Source organism: Papilio xuthus, unplaced genomic scaffold (assembly GCF_000836235.2).
Source record: "Papilio xuthus unplaced genomic scaffold, Pxut_1.1 DF827777.1, whole genome shotgun sequence".
In the NCBI taxonomy this organism is placed as follows: Eukaryota; Metazoa; Arthropoda; class Insecta; order Lepidoptera; family Papilionidae; genus Papilio; species Papilio xuthus.
This window is the reverse complement of record NW_013530872.1, coordinates 474566-494433: the sequence shown is the minus strand read 5'-3', so window position 1 is coordinate 494433 and position 19868 is coordinate 474566. Positions and strand designations below refer to the sequence as shown.

General features: G+C 36.5%; 3 protein-coding genes across 3 annotated transcripts in view; 1 reads left to right on the top strand and 2 right to left on the bottom strand.

Moving 5' to 3' along the window:
• LOC106115547 (uncharacterized) overlaps positions 1 to 6278 on the top strand; it is an 11017-nt gene extending 4739 nt beyond the window's left edge. Inside the window, exons 2-7 of the mRNA XM_013308977.1 lie at positions 1208 to 1351; positions 1568 to 1729; positions 1885 to 2061; positions 2171 to 2386; positions 4524 to 4768; positions 5019 to 6278. Coding sequence (XP_013164431.1) covers positions 1208 to 1351; positions 1568 to 1729; positions 1885 to 2061; positions 2171 to 2386; positions 4524 to 4768; positions 5019 to 5087 — 1013 coding nt within the window. The 3' untranslated portion in view covers positions 5088 to 6278. The remainder of the gene's footprint in view (positions 1 to 1207; positions 1352 to 1567; positions 1730 to 1884; positions 2062 to 2170; positions 2387 to 4523; positions 4769 to 5018) is intronic.
• Positions 6279 to 9989: 3711 nt separating this feature from the next.
• Hsc70-4 (heat shock cognate protein) lies at positions 9990 to 13136 on the bottom strand. Its single transcript, XM_013309334.1, has 3 exons — positions 13014 to 13136; positions 12389 to 12593; positions 9990 to 11816 (listed from the first exon to the last, which is right to left on the bottom strand). The coding sequence occupies exons 2-3, from the start codon at positions 12591 to 12593 to the stop codon at positions 10066 to 10068; spliced, it is 1956 nt and encodes a 651-aa protein (XP_013164788.1). The 5' UTR covers positions 13014 to 13136; the 3' UTR covers positions 9990 to 10065.
• Positions 13137 to 15256: 2120 nt separating this feature from the next.
• emei (transmembrane protein 161-like emei) lies at positions 15257 to 19553 on the bottom strand. The gene is made up of 9 exons (XM_013309019.1): positions 19364 to 19553; positions 18913 to 19272; positions 18578 to 18657; positions 17908 to 18123; positions 17336 to 17452; positions 16996 to 17136; positions 16618 to 16792; positions 16062 to 16298; positions 15257 to 15879 (listed from the first exon to the last, which is right to left on the bottom strand). Exons 1-9 carry the CDS (start codon positions 19364 to 19366, stop codon positions 15760 to 15762), a joined length of 1449 nt encoding a protein of 482 aa, XP_013164473.1. The 5' UTR covers positions 19367 to 19553; the 3' UTR covers positions 15257 to 15759.
• Between the last annotated feature and the right edge of the window lie 315 nt (positions 19554 to 19868).

The following is a 19868-nucleotide window of genomic DNA, read 5'->3' as shown; positions in this document are numbered from 1 at the left end:
AAATCAAATAATTACTCAGAATTTTAGATTCTTAAAGACTAAACAAAGGCCAAGGTCTCAGAATCAATTAAAACAATAATTAACAAGTAATAAACAGCAAACAGTTTGCGAGGGACGGGTGAAGTTTGCGACGTTGAGTTCTAGTTTCCTCGCTCTTATTAATTAATATTTACTCAACGATTTTCAATATCGCCAGTTGATTTAACAGTAAACATAAATATAAAACAAACTATGAATATAAACTACTAGCTATCGCCCGCGACTCGGTCCGCAATTAATTAAAATAAACACAATTAGTAGTCTATGTGTTCTTCCAGACGATGTTCTATATGTATGTCCAATTTGATTTAGATCCGTTCAGATGTTCTGGAGATACTTTCTAGCAAACATTCAACCATCCATCTAAACATTCGCATTTATAATATTAGTAACATTAATACCTACTAAATTATCGTAAAACTAAATTGCAAATGCGAATACGATATTATTTTTCCTACAAGCTTTCCGATGTTGACATTTAAAAAAATCATCCCTCTTATTTTCTTAGAACAAAGATAAGAAAATGTTTTTGTAAAGGTTTTTCTTCAGTGAAAACTCGGTTGTTAAACCGATCACGATTCATCTTTTATTCCAGTTTCTTGGGGAAAGTTAATTTCCTGTTATCTAACAGAAATACGCGAAAAGAAATGTCAATTAGAATTGCAGACTATATACAATGGAAATATTGAAATTAGATTCGATAAAAAATACTTTTAGAAATCACTTTAAATTAGGCTTCTTAGTAACAATTAAAAGGAATGTTCGAATGGAATAGAATTCTACTTGCAATTGTATCCTACTATTATTAAAAGATATGCAGACATAAAATAGTAAAATTTGAACAAAAAAATAATAATTTTAATACAATTTGTATGCTGTTTTCTTAGACTTTGTTTCTGCAATATGTGTCAAGTATTTTGACTTGCTTTACGTCGTGAAGGCACTTCTTTCTTGTATAACATTTGTGAGTCTGATAATATAAATTGTACCTAATCTATTACTGTGATGTTACATCATTGTAACTCAGTCCTGAATCTCACATTGTGAATTATTATTGTCAGATTTTGTCAGGAGATTTACATAACTTCTAACCTGCATGTAAAACTGTAGGGACACGCATATTGATAAAAATGTACCAATGATAGATGTTTCATTTACGTACGCACAGAGAAGGGCATGTATCTGGGCTCACCGTGTGAGTCCTCGTGCAACCCGAAGCTGGTGCACGTGTACTGCGAGCCGTCCACGCTGTCCTGCCAGTGCGACCCAAAGCACCCTGTCGCGCTCGGACCCGCCAAGGGCTGTGCCAGGCGTAAGTACTGATTTATACGAATGGATGCAAGTGAAGATGAACCATCAAACATTAAATATACCATACTTGCCCCTGCGTTTGAGAAAACAAAGGCAAACGCTAAATCATCTTGTAGGAGTTTTTGTTTAAAAAGACAAGAATAAAACGGGAAGGTGACATAGCTAATTCATGAGATTAACCTTTTCATGCTAATGATTTTATCTTTGTACGTTCCAGCGAAGAAGCTCGGCGAGCAATGCTTCTACCGGCAGACGTGCCGCGCGTTCGACCCGCACGCGTCCTGTGTGCAGGTTAACCACAACGCGTATTGCCAGTGCGAGCCTGGCTACCACAGCACCACGCACACGCGCCCCGTGCCGCGACTCTTCTGTACAGAAGGTAATCACTATAGACTTAGTATTCTAATCAGAAACAAAGAACTATAGGATTTCAGTTATTTTACACAGTTAGCTTACAACTATTGCATTCGCAGGCCATGTGGCTTATTTTTCATTGCCTCGGTTTCTTTATGCTATGGATTATTGTTGTTGCAGACATGGTGTTGCTGACGGCGGACATGCCCACGCTGCTGGGCGTGGCGTCGGGCATCTTCGTGTTGGCGGGGCTGCTCTGCATGGTGCTGCATCTATACACGCGCGCCCGCTACCATCCCGCTCACCTTGCTGACGCCCGCCTAACGCCACCCTGTCTCTACTCGCTCAACGATACCGGTATGATCGAAGTGTACACACAAGTCATCAGATCAAACACAAAGCTTGGTGACATTGTTGCAACAGCCGCTACTACTCCACTCTACCATTTGTGTGTGTCAATGTGCAGGAGGCACATTGAGCGCAACGCGTGCCTCGTCGCGCGCGTCCTCGCGCAGCGGCTGCACGAGCGGCTGCACGTCGGGCACGCTGGAGGGCGGTCGCGGGCGCGGGACTGGCGCGTCGCGCGCAGGTGCCGCGCGGGCGGCCGCCATCTTGTTAATCTCGCGCCACCTGAAGCCCGTAAGGGACGGCGGCGCGCACCCGCCAAAGTGCGCCGCCAAAGGTGAACCGGATGATGTATGCAACGCGCAACTTTACTGCAGTACGGCCCTTGAGCGACACCCCCGAATGCCTAATAACTAAACTATCAAAACTTAGAATTCATTGGAATAACTACGAGATGGGAATTAAATAAAAACATTTACCAAAAACTTTTAGGGTTGTTATCATAGTAGAAATGATTATGATTTTCATTCATTAATGTAAATCGTGCCTAGTCGGCTTAACTTGACAAATAGATAAAATTGAAAATGGAATGTCTGAACACAGCAAATGAAAATAATTAAATTAATCTCAAAACCATTATTCGCAATTAAAATAATGAAGACTCTTTTAAGACTCGGTGCTATGTCCAAAAAAGTTTGTAGTTTTAGCTATTTCTTGTTACCTTTTAGAGCCTTTGTCTCTATTCCCTATAAAAACTTTCAATCGCACTTTGTGTATAGAGGTTGGGCATTCGAGGAGATGTCGCTGGTGTCGCATGTCGCACGTGGCTCGTGTGGTTAGATGTCGCGTGTTGTTGTTAGCGGCGAGCGCTCCACCACGCGCACCGCGCTGTGTGTCCCCACCTTTATAACCAGCTCGTTCCTGTGTGTGAGCACGACTCCTTGTTAATGTAATATTGTAAACTAAAGATAAAGTTCATAACATTCAATTAAATTATTTTCACACGAGAATACTGTGGGGAGTCCCAAAATTCAAGTTTCTAAACAAAACTTCCTGCTAAAAAAACCGCATTTTAATGTACTAATTCATTCCGATTATGCGAAATTAACCAAACATCCTGAATATATGATCTCCAATAATAAACAAACGGATGTCGCTTATTGTAAAAGCTTTCCGTGGCTTTGGCGTGTTCATGTTATGGAAATTATAATTCGTGATTCGCAAACTAATGGTGTATCAGTCGCAGGACCTTACGTGTGCTTCGCGTGGCGCGAGCAAGATGGCCGCCGTTCTACGTCACTTCCTTCTATGTTGTACTATTCGCCTTTTGTTTGTCTGTTACGGAGCAATGGATCGATAAGAGGCTTTCTTGATTTATCACTTACAATTATTAACCAAAAAGCATATTACCTGTATGCTTTTAAAAAACTTAACGATCATTTGTTCCATAACAATAACAACGAAACTGAAGGTTCTGTTGGCCTTGTTTGGTATCCTTAGTACAAACAGTAAGAAAAATTTACTACAACATTTTTAGGTATGTCCACATACTCTCGAGATTAGCGGCGCATGTGCCGATGTGGACGCGCCCTAAAATTTTGCACATTTCTAAACTACACTTAAACATCCTAGTTTAATTCATTAAAGTAAATATTAACTAAGCATATCCTGTTAGCTTTTTTCATGAAGAAACATCGGTAAGTTATATCTTTGAAATGAAATTAAAATAAAGACTTTAACACCACCACTGGCTTATGAGACCAAAATCTTTGACAAATCAGAGATAACAATGTTATTTAAAATTTATTTTGGCCTCAGAAACCCATTTTAATAAATATAATACAACGAAAGGTGAGGCAAAGCTTCAGTTTCACTTGCACGTTTGCTTGCTTGTTGTGATTGTACCGATGTGTGTCTGTGTGTGCATGTGGCCGATGCTTTGATTTACCCAAATAATATGTAATTCCCGTACATTTATTTTTTTCGTATGTTTAATAAGTATTTTGTTACAGGCATTTCCGTAACGCTAGTTATGAACTGATAACATTTTATTTTAAATTCGTACGTAAATAATGTAACGTAAGTTTATTAAATACTTATTAATGTTGATAGATTTTTAGCTTTTTTAATATTATATAAATTTTCTTTTTGATAATTCTTTTAATATAATGTTTTAAAGGAATTTCTTTTAGTACTACAGTGACCGTTAATGGTATGATATAAAGATTCTGCAAAATTAAAAAATGCACTGATTCATTTTGCTTATTACCTACCATTTTCTCTCACCAAAATGGAAAGCATCAATTTCATAGTCTTTATGAGTACGTTAATGACATTTAATGCTTCTATCAAAGAATATATAAATTAAAGCTTATTAATACAGCCACAAACAATTTTCTTTCATAGACAATTGCGTAGACCATCTCCTGTCATAGATAATTTGATTAAAAACTATAACGGAGGATATTTGACAGGTTCGCGACGTCCAAGTCTGAACTCAGTGCAGAGCAGCTCGTCGTCGATCAGGAGTTACAGCGCGAAGCGTTGGGAACGTGAGCGTGAGCAAAAGGAACGCCGACAGATGAGCATGCGGCTCGCGCAGCTACACGACAAAATGGCCGCCGGACGCGAGTTGCCGCGCCACGCACCCACGCCATCGCCGCGCTCGCCCAACAACTCCACCGACGGCTTGCTGCCCGCTGTTTGTGAAATTAGAGAAGTACGACTATCTTAAATATATATTAATCCATTGCTGGACAGTTAGCAGTAACTAATTATCTGCCATTTTAGAAAAAAATGCCCTCTTCTTGCATAGCGGTTCGTTTTCGCACCATCATTTTAATCACTTAAACAGGCAAACAATGAAGCGACTATGATTGCTATTCATAAGCACAAGGAGTTTTTTGCAATGTATTAGCAAGATCTGAATGCACTGTTATGAAAAGCTACATATAAATAATTAATTACAGTTAATAACAAATTCGGAGCAACAGCTGCAGGGAGTGGACGGACCTTGCTCCAGCTCCTCGCTTTACTGACCCCAGCCGCGGGGAACGACCAGCCGACGGTCCTTAGATTCCCTCTCCTCTGACGGCGCCCCTGCCCTCGCCTGGATGTAACTACCGAACGAACGGTATAAAGAACGAAAGAACTATAGTGCTCGCTGGAGTTGAACGAATGAACTGAGGTGTGAACTGAACTATTTGATAGATGGTATTGTGAGAAACATTTTACAAGTGATGTAGTGTTTGATAAAAAGGTTTTTTGTAAGCTCGCAGTGTCGCTAATTCTGAGATGATTTAATGGATTCTGAGCAAACTCGTTCTTCATTCTACGTTCTATATGTTGTACGTTACAGCGATAAGTGATTTTAAATAAAAATACTGTTATATTTCTTAAAAATAAAAACCATAATTGATTCGTAATAAAACTGTTGAGTATATACAATTGGAGATATGTCAAATAGGTCTAAAACTGATTTGATAATGAAGTATGATATTAACTCCAATAGTATATTATTTAAGTATAGATCACAATCCCATAAACCCCCAAACAGGAACACCATATCGAATTAAAACGATAATAACGTAACTAGATATTTTAAAAATATTAAACATCGCGGCCTGTGGTTACTAAACTAAAATAAGATTGACCGATATTTTTAGTGTTTCTTAGGTTTCATTGAGCGAAAATATTTTTGAAAAAGAAAAAAATATTTTACCTAAATCTGTGGACAAAAAAATGGTTAAAATCTTGTGGCACTGGTCGCTGTGTTTAACAATAGTTAACATTTAAAAATTGATACTGATTTTACGAATAACTATAAAAGTATTTTTAATGGAAAGCTTGAAAGCTATTAGATGAAGCACTGTGGAGTTAGATTAAACATTATTAGATTCAATGAAATGCTTGAATAATAATAAAATAATAAAGGCCTCTGTATCCTAGATATTTGTTAAATGAACAGATAAAATGTTGATATAAGATTACCGTCCTATTTCAAGCTCATAGAGTATGGTTTTGATTAGTCTTGTCATGAATATTGATGGTCAGATGACTTCGTGCCGCCGAGTATATATTTCATCGCGATGAATAAATCAGTCAGATGTGTAGTCAGTCTGGTATCGCCATCCTGCCATAACCAAAACAGTGAATGATTTTTAATAATGTTTAATCTAACAAATCTGCCAACCCTTAACTGGGTGTGTTAGATATAGGATAATTATATAATAAAATGTATATGGAATAAGATTAATATTTGTTGAAAGTTTTAATCATAGTAAATTATATTTATTTACTTAAAATAACGTTAAATTTGCTGTCATTTACCACATTAATACTTCCTGTATCAATTAAACAAGCAGTACAAGATTGTTTTGAAAGAAAATACAAAATAAGAGATATTCAATAAAAATAAAATAATAAGTAAAACCCTTGGCGCCAGTAATTTATCAAGAAAGTTTTGTACTACGCTTGTCTCATACTAATTTTGTGATATCTGTTAAATTACTATTATAAATATTTTTTAGTTTGTTCAATACTTGATGCGAGAAGTATAAACATGTAAAGGGCCTCATTTAAATATAATTGACCCGCAAAGCGTAGTTGGGAACCTACTGAGTTATGGCTCGGTGTTGTGTTGCCGCGAAATGCATTGTAACGTTACGTTGGCAGCGCAATTACTGAGTTTAGTGGAATATTTAAATAAATTGGTACCTGTTCTCATCGTGGCTTCTGAAAATAAACGTGGTTTAATATACATGAGTATTTTATTGTGTTATATTACAAATCATAGTCAGTAATTAAAATTCGGTAAATATATAGAAAAACAAGTACACTCACGTTTGGTCTAGGACCTAGGCTTAGGACTTAGGTACTCAGTTATGGAATCGTAACAAGTTGAAAGCGCCATTTAATTTTAAATAGCAAATATATTTTCTGAACTAAATCTTACGGCACTTCGTGTGAATTTTATTTAAATAAATATGCGAGATGTATGAACAAGTAAAATAAATCAGTTTATTTAAAAAGATAATTATGCTTTGCAAGGATAATTATGTCATTGATGAAGCTAACATTTTAATTTGACAATCCGTTACTGCATAAAGAGATTAAATATACCTTACATAATGCTAATCTTTACCAAAACAATTGAATTACTAATAATAACTGTCTTGTAATTATTTTACGAGTCATCGGTGAGTTACATTCTACAGTCTTTCACATGAATCTTGTGTTAATCCAGAAATATTAACGAGCGACGTCCTTCAATCTAGATATCACGTTGGCACGGTATCGTTTGCCTGCAGAAATAGACCACGATTGTATCTATCTAAACGACCCAATAACGAAGATTAACTATAATGAAGACCACGAGCAATATAAAACAAGACATTATGTACTAAAATAAACCGTTAATTTAAATGTATCACGATCTAATGTAATGGAAAACCAATAATTTTAATTCTTTAGAATCTGATGGTCATTTTAATGCCTTGAAGAGACATATTCAATTACATCGCTTGCGAAGCGTTGAGATGTGTCTGTGTTTTGTATGTTTTTAAGCTAATCAAAAATTTTGCTGGGTCTGAATACAAATCCTTAAATTTTTAACTATTGAATGTAATTAATTATAGAATAAAATAAAGTACGTTTTCTGAATAGATTATAAATTAAAAATAAATCGACAAAAATGTCTCGCATCTGTTAGCTGTAACGTTTGAAATATTGAATAATCCGTATTATCCTAATTGGGTACTAATGGCGCTCTAAATATACTGCTCCAGAAATTATGCATAACCTTCTTTGTGGCAGACTCAAGGGCTGTTTCTATTGGAACGTTGTTACGGAAGTCCTTTACACTTCCTTGTATAAAGTTGTACGATATTAGCTCTCCAGGTGGTGTGCAAAACCGCTCAGACAAATTAATAACAACCAACGCTTAGTTTTATTTAGATCAACTATTTTTACTCAAATATTTCGAGGTAACGAACTACTGTGTATAAATTTATTTCGATATTTCAAACAAATTAGAAATAGAACGTTGAAAAAAGTTTCAACTCACTTCTTATTTCTTATTAGTCGTGAAACTCTTTGTTAGATTTTTATCTTACTAATATTATAAATGTGAATGTTAAGATGGATGGATGTTTGTTTGAAGGTATATTCAGAACGACTCATCGAATCTTGATTAAATTTGGCATACGTTTAGAACATAGTCTGGAAGATCACATAGGCTACTAATTAAGTTTTTTTTTAATTGCGTGCGAACGGAGTCGAGGGTTGCAGCTAGTATTATACCTACAGTGTAGATGCCATTTAAATCAAATACGAATTTATAATTTTATTACAATATGATTCCTCAACACATTTTATCGTAGACGATGTTATGATTCTTCAACCATAGTAACCGCATATGTGGTAGTATGATAAAAATAATATGCGTATTTCTTTTATCACATCTGATAAGGAATAGACGGGTAATTTACATGTATATTCAAACATATCCACTAAAGTCTTTTGTGATCATTTCAAAAGATTCTTTATAAAATTCACATTATCACAAATAAAGAGGCACACGCTCATCCTTCCAAGTTCATTTGCTTCCTATTCAAACTGTCCGGGAACACTGTTTGTGGTGTCATTGACACGAGAAACACGACACATCCAGCTGACTATGTACGGAGGGACATCGAACTTGTTCCCCATTGAAATTCAAACTTTATATTCGCAGTTAACTGCCTTCTAGAATAAAAATAAAAGATAAGTAAATTCCATCTACCATCAAGATTAGAGAAGGTTAAGCCAACCGTCATATAATGACGATGACACGGAATAACAATAAAAAATCAGAAAAAAACATACATACATATTTTGTAAATCAGTCTTCGGGTACCATAATATATTGTTATTTTTCGTACTTTACCATTTTGCTAAAATCAAGAGATCAATAAATCATTGTTATCACTGGGCAAAGAAAACATTTATCGCTGTTAATTACAGCACCGTCCTTAACACGGCCTCGGACTTCGGCTTTTATTACAAGACGCGAACTATAACTAATTATGGTAGCAAGTCTGCTTCGCGCCAATTATGTGTAACTGATGAGGAAATGACCCCGAGACGACATAATGAACTCCCTCGATGGAAAGTCAACATTACTAAGACATGTTGCGCTGAGCAAATAAAGACAGGTATTATTTCCGACATCTGTCGTGCTCATCGGGGACAGAACACGGTCCTAGTTCAGTTCAATCCTGCAATTTAGATGTCACTAGTGCCCAGTGTTGGGGAAAAACTGGCACTCCATCCTATGGGAACTGACGTTACGTTATTATGGTTGGAAATGGCTTGAAAATTATTAAATCGACGTAAACAGTTTATATTTTATGTCCGGTGTTCATTACGCACATAAAGCGGATGTTCGCAGAGGTGTTTTATCTTTCTTCGAGTTTAAATATAAATATGCAAATTGCAATAACAATTAACTTGGTTGTAGAATAAAATCGAAGTCCACTTAACCGTTTCATAATTTATCACTCACATCGTCAGTTGCCGCGACTTCGTCCGCGACGAATTAAAAAAAATAGTAATCAACATAGATACATCCTTTGTCACCCGAGGATAGTGTAGCTTAAGAACGTAGGAGAATTTCTCGAAACATTTCAAATCAAGACTTGCGTATATCATGCAATAGAAGTGAGTGATTTTAATTTAGACTTAACTTCAAGTTACTAGGTTCGTGGACACATTGGTTTTTTCAGCTCAATCAGGAATCGTAAAGTAGATAAAATTTAATTTGCAAAATGTGTAACATCAGAATAGGTGGAACTTAAAAGCTTGTAAAATGTAGGCGAGCTGCAATTCCTGGCTTTACCTAAATGAATAATTAAATCAGAATTATCTGTTCTATAAAAAGGTTTTTAAAATAAAGACAGTAATAAATTTTAAAATTTCCTTTATTTTCAAGCTTCAACACTGAGATGACAATGAGAAGACAGAATACAGGTGGAATGTTTAATCAACCTCTTCGATGGTGGGTCCGGCTCCGCCACCGGGGGCTGCGCCGGCGCCGGGGGCGGCACCAGGGAAGCCGGGTACACCTCCGGGCATGCCGCCGGGCGCTCCGCCCGCGCTCTGGTACAGCTTAGTGATGATGGGGTTGCAGATCGCCTCCAAGTCCTTCTGCTTGTGCTCGTACTCCTCCTTCTCCGCAAGGTGGTTGGAGTCCAGCCACTTGATGGTCTCGTAGCACTTGTCCAAGATGGTCTGCTTGTCGGCGTCCGAGATCTTGTCCTTCAACTTCTCCTCCTCCATGGTAGACTTCATGTTGAAGCAGTACGATTCGAGCGCATTCTTGGCTTGAATGGTCTCCTTCTGCTTGTCATCCTCGTTTCTGTACTTCTCAGCCTCGTTCACCATGCGCTCGATCTCCTCCTTGGACAGGCGGCCCTTATCGTTGGTGATGGTGATCTTGTTCTCCTTGTTGGTGGACTTCTCGACGGCGGATACGTTCAGAATGCCGTTGGCGTCGATGTCGAAGGTGACTTCGATTTGCGGGACGCCACGGGGTGCGGGTGGGATGCCGGTGAGTTCGAACTTGCCGAGGAGGTTATTGTCCTTGGTCATGGCGCGCTCACCTTCGAATACTTGGATCAGTACACCGGGTTGGTTGTCAGAGTAGGTTGTGAAGGTCTGGGTCTGCTTCGTGGGAATGGTAGTGTTACGCTTGATAAGCGTGGTCATGACTCCACCGGCGGTCTCGATACCGAGCGACAGGGGCGTCACGTCGAGAAGCAGCAGGTCCTGCACTTCCTCGGACTTGTCGCCGTGCAGAATGGCAGCCTGGACGGCCGCGCCGTAAGCAACGGCCTCGTCGGGATTGATGGATTTGTTGAGCTCCTTGCCATTGAAGAAGTCCTGAAGGAGCTTCTGTACTTTGGGAATGCGAGTAGATCCACCGACCAATACGATGTCGTGGATTTGGGACTTGTCCATTTTGGCGTCACGTATGGACTTCTCTACGGGCTCCATGGTTGATCTGAACAGGTCGGCGTTCAGCTCTTCGAAGCGAGCACGGGTGATGGACGTGTAGAAATCGATACCCTCGAATAGAGAATCGATTTCAATGCTAGCTTGCGTGGAAGAAGAAAGGGTCCTCTTCGCCCTCTCGCAAGCCGTGCGCAACCTACGGAGTGCTCGCTTGTTGGTGGTAAGGTCCTTCTTGTATTTCCTCTTGAACTCCTGGACGAAGTGGTTGACCATACGGTTGTCAAAGTCCTCGCCTCCCAAGTGAGTGTCACCAGCGGTGGACTTCACTTCGAAGATACCATCCTCGATGGTCAGGATGGACACATCGAAAGTACCACCGCCAAGATCGAAAATAAGTACATTACGTTCTCCACCTCCCTTTTTGTCAAGACCGTACGCAATCGCAGCAGCAGTCGGTTCGTTGATGATACGGAGAACATTGAGGCCAGAGATCGTACCCGCATCTTTAGTGGCCTGTCTTTGTGAGTCATTGAAGTACGCTGGAACCGTAATTACTGCATTCTGCACCGTTTTACCAAGGTAGGCCTCGGCTGTTTCCTTCATTTTCGTAAGCACCATTGAGCTCACTTCTTCAGGGAAGAAGGTTTTGTCTTCACCTTTGTATGATACCTTAATCTTTGGTTTGCCACCATCACTGACTACCTCGAAGGGCCAGTGTTTCATGTCGGCTTGTACTGTGGTGTCCTCGAACTTGCGACCGATGAGTCGCTTGGCGTCTGTAACAAACAGAAAGACGTATTATTAAAATGAACTCTTCGTTGACTTTAACATCTCATTACAATATAACCTCAGATTATTTTTATCATTCAATGTGTTCAGAGACTCTAGTCTAGTATATTGGGTATCATCATAAAGATTATCAATAGTTCATAAGTTTGTTACTTGTACATAGAAATATGCCTTACATAAAACAAATCATTGCTAGGCGTTATCAAAGATATTTATGGGTCGGTCAAACTCGTAACTTGAACTTAAACCTTCAGACCACGTGACGGTCACGTTATTGCCCACATATCCATTTAATTTAATTAATTTTGAACAATGGAATCCATGAAAAAATGCAGTTATGTAATTCTGCAATTGCATTCTTGCAATGCCTTCCAACAAAATAAACACTTCATATTTTCATACTTAAATAACAAAGAAGTACATGCTAATAAAAAATTTATGGTCGTAATAGCGATTAAATGAAGATTCTTTGGTTGCCTTGTGCCGGCCGGGAAGAGACCACGTGGTCCATATACGTGCACGAGGTGCGCGCATTTTGTAGTTTCATAATTAAACTTACCGAAGATGGTGTTATTGGGGTTCATCGCCACCTGGTTCTTGGCGGCATCGCCGATGAGACGCTCCGTGTCCGTGAAGGCGACATATGAGGGCGTGGTCCTGTTGCCCTGGTCGTTGGCGATGATCTCCACCTTCCCGTGCTGGAATACTCCCACGCACGAGTACGTTGTACCCAAATCAATACCTACCGCTGGTGCTTTGGCCATCTGTAACAAAAAAAATTAAAGGTTAACTCGATTTCAAAGATGGCGGATCAGACGCGCATATAAAATCGCAGGAACGCGCAGGCGTCATATAAAAAATCGATAGGAACGTTCTCGAACGGCTCATTGCTTTGTTTTTCATACAAGCTTTAGATTCTGTGGAAACTATGGCATTTCAAGTTAAATGTCAATAAAAAGATTGTTGTTATTACCACGTTATTCTTAAGACAAGGAGTTACTCAAAATTAACTTAAATTTCAACATAGAAAATCACTGAGTCATGAGGAAGCTGACTAAACTGATAACAATTCAAGGAAATTTCCCGATGAACATAATACCAAGAACACTACGGATTCATAATCCTGGAATAATTTACATTGAAGCTATTCTATCGATGTATGTTTTTAAAATCCATGCACTTACTTTATTAGTTTAGCTAATCCTCTTGTTCTGTAGCTTTGTAGATTAATCTAGTAGATCTCTCAGCAAACGTGCGCGATTGACGGTTTCGTGTCACGAAATAAAACTGAAGCGGCATTGGGTGCTCTGCGCGGTTTTATGCGCACACGTAACGACTCGACGTCACTAGACATTTCTGGAATATTCCATAAAACCGGCCAATGAAAACGCAGATCGATAGACGCTTTGAGCTACTATTGGTTAAAATTAAAAACTGTAGGGCGTTACTGCAGTACAACATATAAATGCAGTAGTGTTGCGTGTATTCACTATTGATTTTTCCAAGTCCTTTACAGAGAAGGTCGAGGTGAACAATAAGGGAAGATTTTAAGTACGAATTTAGTGCAATTATTTTTATAAAATTATGTAAAAACTAGTAAACTGCTCAAAAACATTTTAGCTAGATAAAGTTATTGTATTATATAGAAATATCTCAAAGTTAATATCTTACTTCGGATCATTTTTGTTATTTATTATATATGTTGTAAAAAATCATCATCAGGATCAACATATTGATGACGAACATGCTAAAGGAAGTTTTATGCCAATATCCAGGCATATATAAATAATATGCCTGGAAAAGGCAAATTGTGCACTTAGATTAGGTAAATGGCTGACAGCAGTTATTATTTGAAAATTACATTGATGTATATTTACAACTTGCTGTAAGATATGTTACATATTTGTATATGTAATAAAATATTTTATTTGATAAACCATCAATCCCATCATCATCATTTGTTCTCCTTATTATTAGGCAAATTTCTCGAACTGACAACATTTCAAGTAAGCCTTAACCTTAATACAGATTATAACTTAGTAAAAAAAGTAGTTGAAAATGGAAAAATTAAGAAAACGTAACAGAAATGTAGAAAAAAAAAATTGGGAGCCTTTATTATATCTAAATGGACAATAACAGTTGAAAATATTCACAAAATGTTGTTATTTTTACAATCGATCATCAAAGTTTAGGAAACCACGTGGTAGTTTGCGCGCCAAAATTGTTTTCGGATATTTAATTACGTTTTATCCAGAGTTTAAAACATTAAAAGGGGCTGAATTTCTGTGTCGGTGATATTTCTGACGAATTTTTTTAATTATCTTAACAATAATGTAATTGAAATGACACAAAAAGCGTATTTATCAAAAATTTTAATCAAAACAAAACAATACTTTATAAATCAATGTCGCAATGATTGCAAATAACACATCATGGATATCGCGTAACCACGAGAATGTTCTTGTCAGTATGATTAATTTTATTGTGTTATTTGAAGTCCATTCATTACCATATCTATAAAATTCTTCTGCCAAAACGTATTAAAACATGTCTGCCTGCATAAGCTTTTTTTTTTCAAGGACAAAAAGAGGTTTGACTTTATGTTGTGTTTCTATACAAGTGTTCTAACAATGGAAACCCATAGCAACGGTCGTTTTTTTGATAACCTTTGTTTTTTTTCACTGATTACATATTTTAGGCTTTACGAAACAATTTTTATTATTCTATGTGAAGAGTGTTACACAATAGGAAAGGAGGTTTAGTTCAGCCATTGTTTTTTTTTATTTATATAGCTTCCATCTTATTCAGACAGTATTTTCATTTAGGTAATTAAAGAAATAACATTTTTTTAAATAATTTATTTATTCTTTAAAAATATTCAAAAATTTAAACACAAAACACATAACTTATATAAATGTCACAATGACAAAACAAAAATCAATTGCATGTAATCTTGGAAAGTCACTGCAAATATACCAACTAAAATACTGACATCTTTTTAAAACAGAGTTATTGTGGGTTTCTGAGACCGAAAATTCCATTTAAAATATTGTTATTTCTGTTTCGTCAATATGAAATGGAAAACAATATGTTCTATACAAATTCTGGTCTTAAAAACCAACAGTCTATAATTCAAAATGATTATACGAGTGTTTTTTTCTTATTATCATAAAAGAAGTAACTTTATATAGAAAATTAGTTTGAAAAGATGTCAGATTTATATTTGTTTAATTAAACAGAAAATAATTTTGTCATTTATATGAGAAAGCTGGTTTTAGAATTCGGCATAAGAATGTTAAATACAATATTACTACAAATAAATAGTTTTCTGTCTTGTCTTAAAATTATTTAGTATCAAATATATTCCAATTGAATCACACATTTCATAAAATCAGTTGTAAAACAAAATGCATACACTTCTTAAATACAAAATATGTTAATCTTATTTAGCGATTTTTTAAATTGTTCTTTACCCTTAATTAATATAAATATTCAAAAATTCACAACACAAACTAAAGCCTAGCTTACAAAAACAAACAATATTGTACCTGGCAATTGATTTGGCACGTCGAGAACACGCGTACTTTACTATTCGACGTGCCAACTCAAACGCCAAACCGAGTTTCCTTTGTCGAAGCACTTGTACAAAATCAATGTTTTTTATTCTTCATTCTCTTATAAAAACCAGATACAACAATATGGGTCATAACAAGTGTCCACGACCGTACAATTTCACGGTATACTTCTATTCAAATATCTTGGCGGCTCGTAACAGTGCGCTCCTACAGCATGTGTTTAGAGCTGCCAATATATAACAACCTCTATACCACGTTATAAAAATAACATTTTCAGTGCCACTGATTTCATAATTCCTTTAAAACATAGAAATCGTGGCATTGAAGGTGTTAGTGAGAGTAGACAGAGTGGTGTTCATGAGATCCTGAAGTATGACTGGTACATGGTGCCCAGCGAGGTGGTGAGGAACCAGGCGAAGCAGCACCACCAACTTGCGAACCCCAGCAGCCCGCGGTGCACCTCCACAGTGAATATCTATCAAACATACAAATCTATTAATCTTACTTATGTTATAAATAAGAATGTTTATTAGAAGCTATTTCCAGACCGACTTAACGGACCTCGCTGAAATTTGGATAGAAAAATGTATGAATAAACCGGCACGTACAGAGTCGCGTGCCACAACTAGTATGTATTATAATTTTCAAAACGCCCACCATCTTTAGATTCTCCCACGCCATCTGATACTGTTCGATGCCCTCCACGTCCAGTGTACTAGGCATCGTCCTACTCTCCTGTCCTAATGTCCTGACCGCTGGCTCACTGTCGTAGAGCAGGCCAGTCCAGCTGTAGCCGCCCAGCGTCTTGTACATCAGCGTCAGGAACAGGCACAGTATGATAGGGCACAAGTACTGCAGCGCAACCACACACAGGTAGTAAAATACTGAGGCTATCTGCAATATTAAATAATATTTACGTATTTATGTTCTGTTATTTTTGTATTTTCGATAAAAAAAGAAAAATGGTTAGAATTTTTACTACAGGTGTGGTAGTAGAAATAGTAAAAGCATATAAATATATAAAATTGAGTTAATTTCTACTTAGTTTTGTAAAAAACATCGCATTATTTAACTAATATAAAATAGCGACATCTATGGTTTGCGAATATAAAGCAGCTACATTCAACTAAGTTGTCTGTTAATCAAAGATAGATGGCACTACCAGTACCGAGATTTGTAAAACATTTTAAGGTGAGTGAAAAAAATTATGAACCTTTTTCTGTAAATCAATGTTTGTAATCCTGCCAGCCTCCTTCTTCTGCGAGTCGAGTTTCCTCTGCGCCATGTCGAGGTATGCCTGCAGCTGTCGCGGCATCAGCACTAACTTGATCACCACTGTCACCACAACCAGCAACAGACGGAGTGTGTCAAATGCTTGTGATGTCATACTGGAATGGTCACATAGTTTTTGTTGATAAGGCAACATATGAGGAATCTCAAATTACTGACATTTTTTTTAATATTTTAGGCAATACTTAGGAACTGTTATTTTTACATTTATTTATTTAACTGTAAACAAATTAATTTCCTAAAATGTTATATATTAGAAGATAATTTATCTAACACTTAAAGCTTCTAAAATAATACTCACAGAGGTGAAGTCATTCCACTGAACACCCTAACAGTCAAATAATGTCTGGTGATAGGACGGACCCACAGCAGGACCAGCACAAAGGGCATCGCAAAGTTTATATTCAGAAGTAAAACTTTCAATTTATTATCATCATAATATCTGTAATTAGAGACAAATACATATATCAAAAAATTATTGCATTTGCTTTATTTTATTAAAATACTTCTTTATATAGAAAAAAGGCATTGTAGTAAAGTAAATAACATTATGTGACCCAAATCTTTTAAATAACAATAGTAAAGAAACTACTAAAGATTAAAAGTAGATTTTACTACTAAACATGTATACCATGAATTACCTCAATGAATCCCAATGCATCCTGGCAACCCTCAGTCCGGGGAAAGTAAACAGTGTACCAATGATAGCCGCCCACACTGCCAGAGACAACTTCAATATCAGTTTTGAAGCCGGCCCTCTGGAAACACATTTAAATGAAGAAGCATCCCAAAAAAAGCTGTAGTTGTAAGAAATAATAGTGTAGTAAGTTTTTTATTTTAACAATTATTATGCTCTTAGTATAGATAAAAAATTCTTTTAAATTATTCAAACTTTCGTGAGACATTATAATAAACTTATATCAAAACGGCTAAACCCTCACGTATATTCGTCCGGTGGCACCAACTAGTTTCGAGCCCATCGGGGGCCCTTCATCAGAGCGACGGGCCACATCCGCGAAATAATACCAGTCCCACTCACCCTGATGAAGGGCCCCCGATGGGCTAGAAACCAGTCGGTGCCGCCACCGGACGAATATACGTGAGTGTTTAGCCGTTTTTATATAAGTTTAGAAAGTTCTTTAATTCTCATTCAAAATAAAAATGGCTTTAAGTCTTTAAACATTGACAAAGTTTATTTTTATGTTTAACTTACACAGATGATAATCCTTGATTCTCCAGGAACTTAGATGCATTTTCATAGAAACTGTCATACGCTGGATCTACACCTACTTCTAGATTAGATTCATCAACAATTAACACCATCATTGCTATCAGCAGGAAGACGCAGAATGCCACAATGCATGTAGACCTCTCTCCTATAGACTCCTCACTTGTAAAGTACTGCTTTGTTAGTGACAGTAAGATTTTACTGTTTACATATTAAGGAATAAATTTGCCTTTTTATTATGAATTTTTGCTGATAAAACACATATACAAATATACTATGATCCCTCTTATTACCTATGAAAAAAAAACCAGACTTACTTGTTTCTGTACTAATATCTCACATTAGGAAATTGGTTAGAAAGAACACAGTTGGCTTATCCAACAGCTTGTTTTATTATTAGCCTTTGTAAAATTAACCTAGCTATTATTCATCTGAATGTTTAGATGGATCGATGGATGTTTGTTTGAAGAGATCTTCAGAATGGCCTTAGGGATCTCATTGAAATATGGCATAGATGTAGAACATAGCCTGGAAGAACACATAGGCTACTAACTAAGTTTTTTTTTAAAAATTTGCCCTGATGGAGTTGTGAGCCACAGCTAGTGTATGTATTAATGAACAGTGTTTTATTTTAAATCAAATAACAAAAGGATACAATGTAAAAAGCACCACAAGTAAGCACCAAACCATGCTCAGATTGAACTCATCCTTCAGTGGGAATATCCCTGTGTAAATCTGCAATACAGCATTATTTTTATAAGTAGTTAAAATAAACATTTGGAATATAGATATACCTATATTCACTGTTCTGTTAAAATGTGTTGAATTAGCCTAAACTCTATTGGTAGAGAACATAATATTAATTTTGAGAGTTAAACCTTCTTTCTACATCTCATAAATATAAATATGTTAATATAAATAATATAATTGTTTAACTATTCCTTTGGCTCAACTTAGCAAGAGTACTACCATATTATACTGAACACTCACCTCCGACAAGACATAGACAATGCTTGTGTATAAAGAAAAATCAACAATCCACAAATATTCAGCATAAAACCTCAAATGAACAACATCTAGAGCAGTAACGGGTGCAGTCTCGAGCTGCAGCTCCAAGCTACGAGGCACATGAAAAGTTTCAGGCTTTCCATTCTCCGATTTTCCACTTTTTTTGCCCTTTGGCTTATCCTTTGGAACACCAGCTAGTGTTTTTAATTCATTGTTATCTGGATATAAGTACCGATACAACCCTTGGGAGCATAATAACCATCGAGCAAACGAATACTTGCTGAATTTCTGTATTACTGATACCATAATAAGGGTTATAACTAATTGTGCGCCGAGTAAAGCCTGAAAAATAGTAAAATGTTGAAATATCTTTAAAAATTGAAAGGACATATAGTGATAAATACAAACTATTATATGGCCTACTCAGACGTACCATTTCAATTATTTTTTTTACTTCTTTAACGAGTATTCATGGTCTAATTTTAATTGAATTATTTTTAAATTCATCCGGGATATAACCTTAATCTGTCATTCCTTGACATTATTACGCGAATAAAATAAAAATACCATTATTTTTATTTTACCACGCAAATGAATGAGATGAATTTATACTCAACCCGTTTGAGAGACAGAAAGAGCTATATGCAACTTAGTTCATGGAGTGTTTTCTAAAATTTTGCAATTTATTCTTTCAATTAGATGAAACATAGATAAATAATCTTTTTCTACCAATTTCTACAATAGATTAAAAAGATTGATGTTGAATGAGAGCCAACCCTGGCCAACCCAGAAAAGCACTCCTCGATGGACACTTTTATTAATACAGTAATTCTACTCTTATTTTTAGGTTATTATATGGCAAAAAAATCATGTTTTTATCCTAATTTAGCTTACAGCTATAATTCCAGAATATTTACAAAGCTTAGTACGCTGTTAAA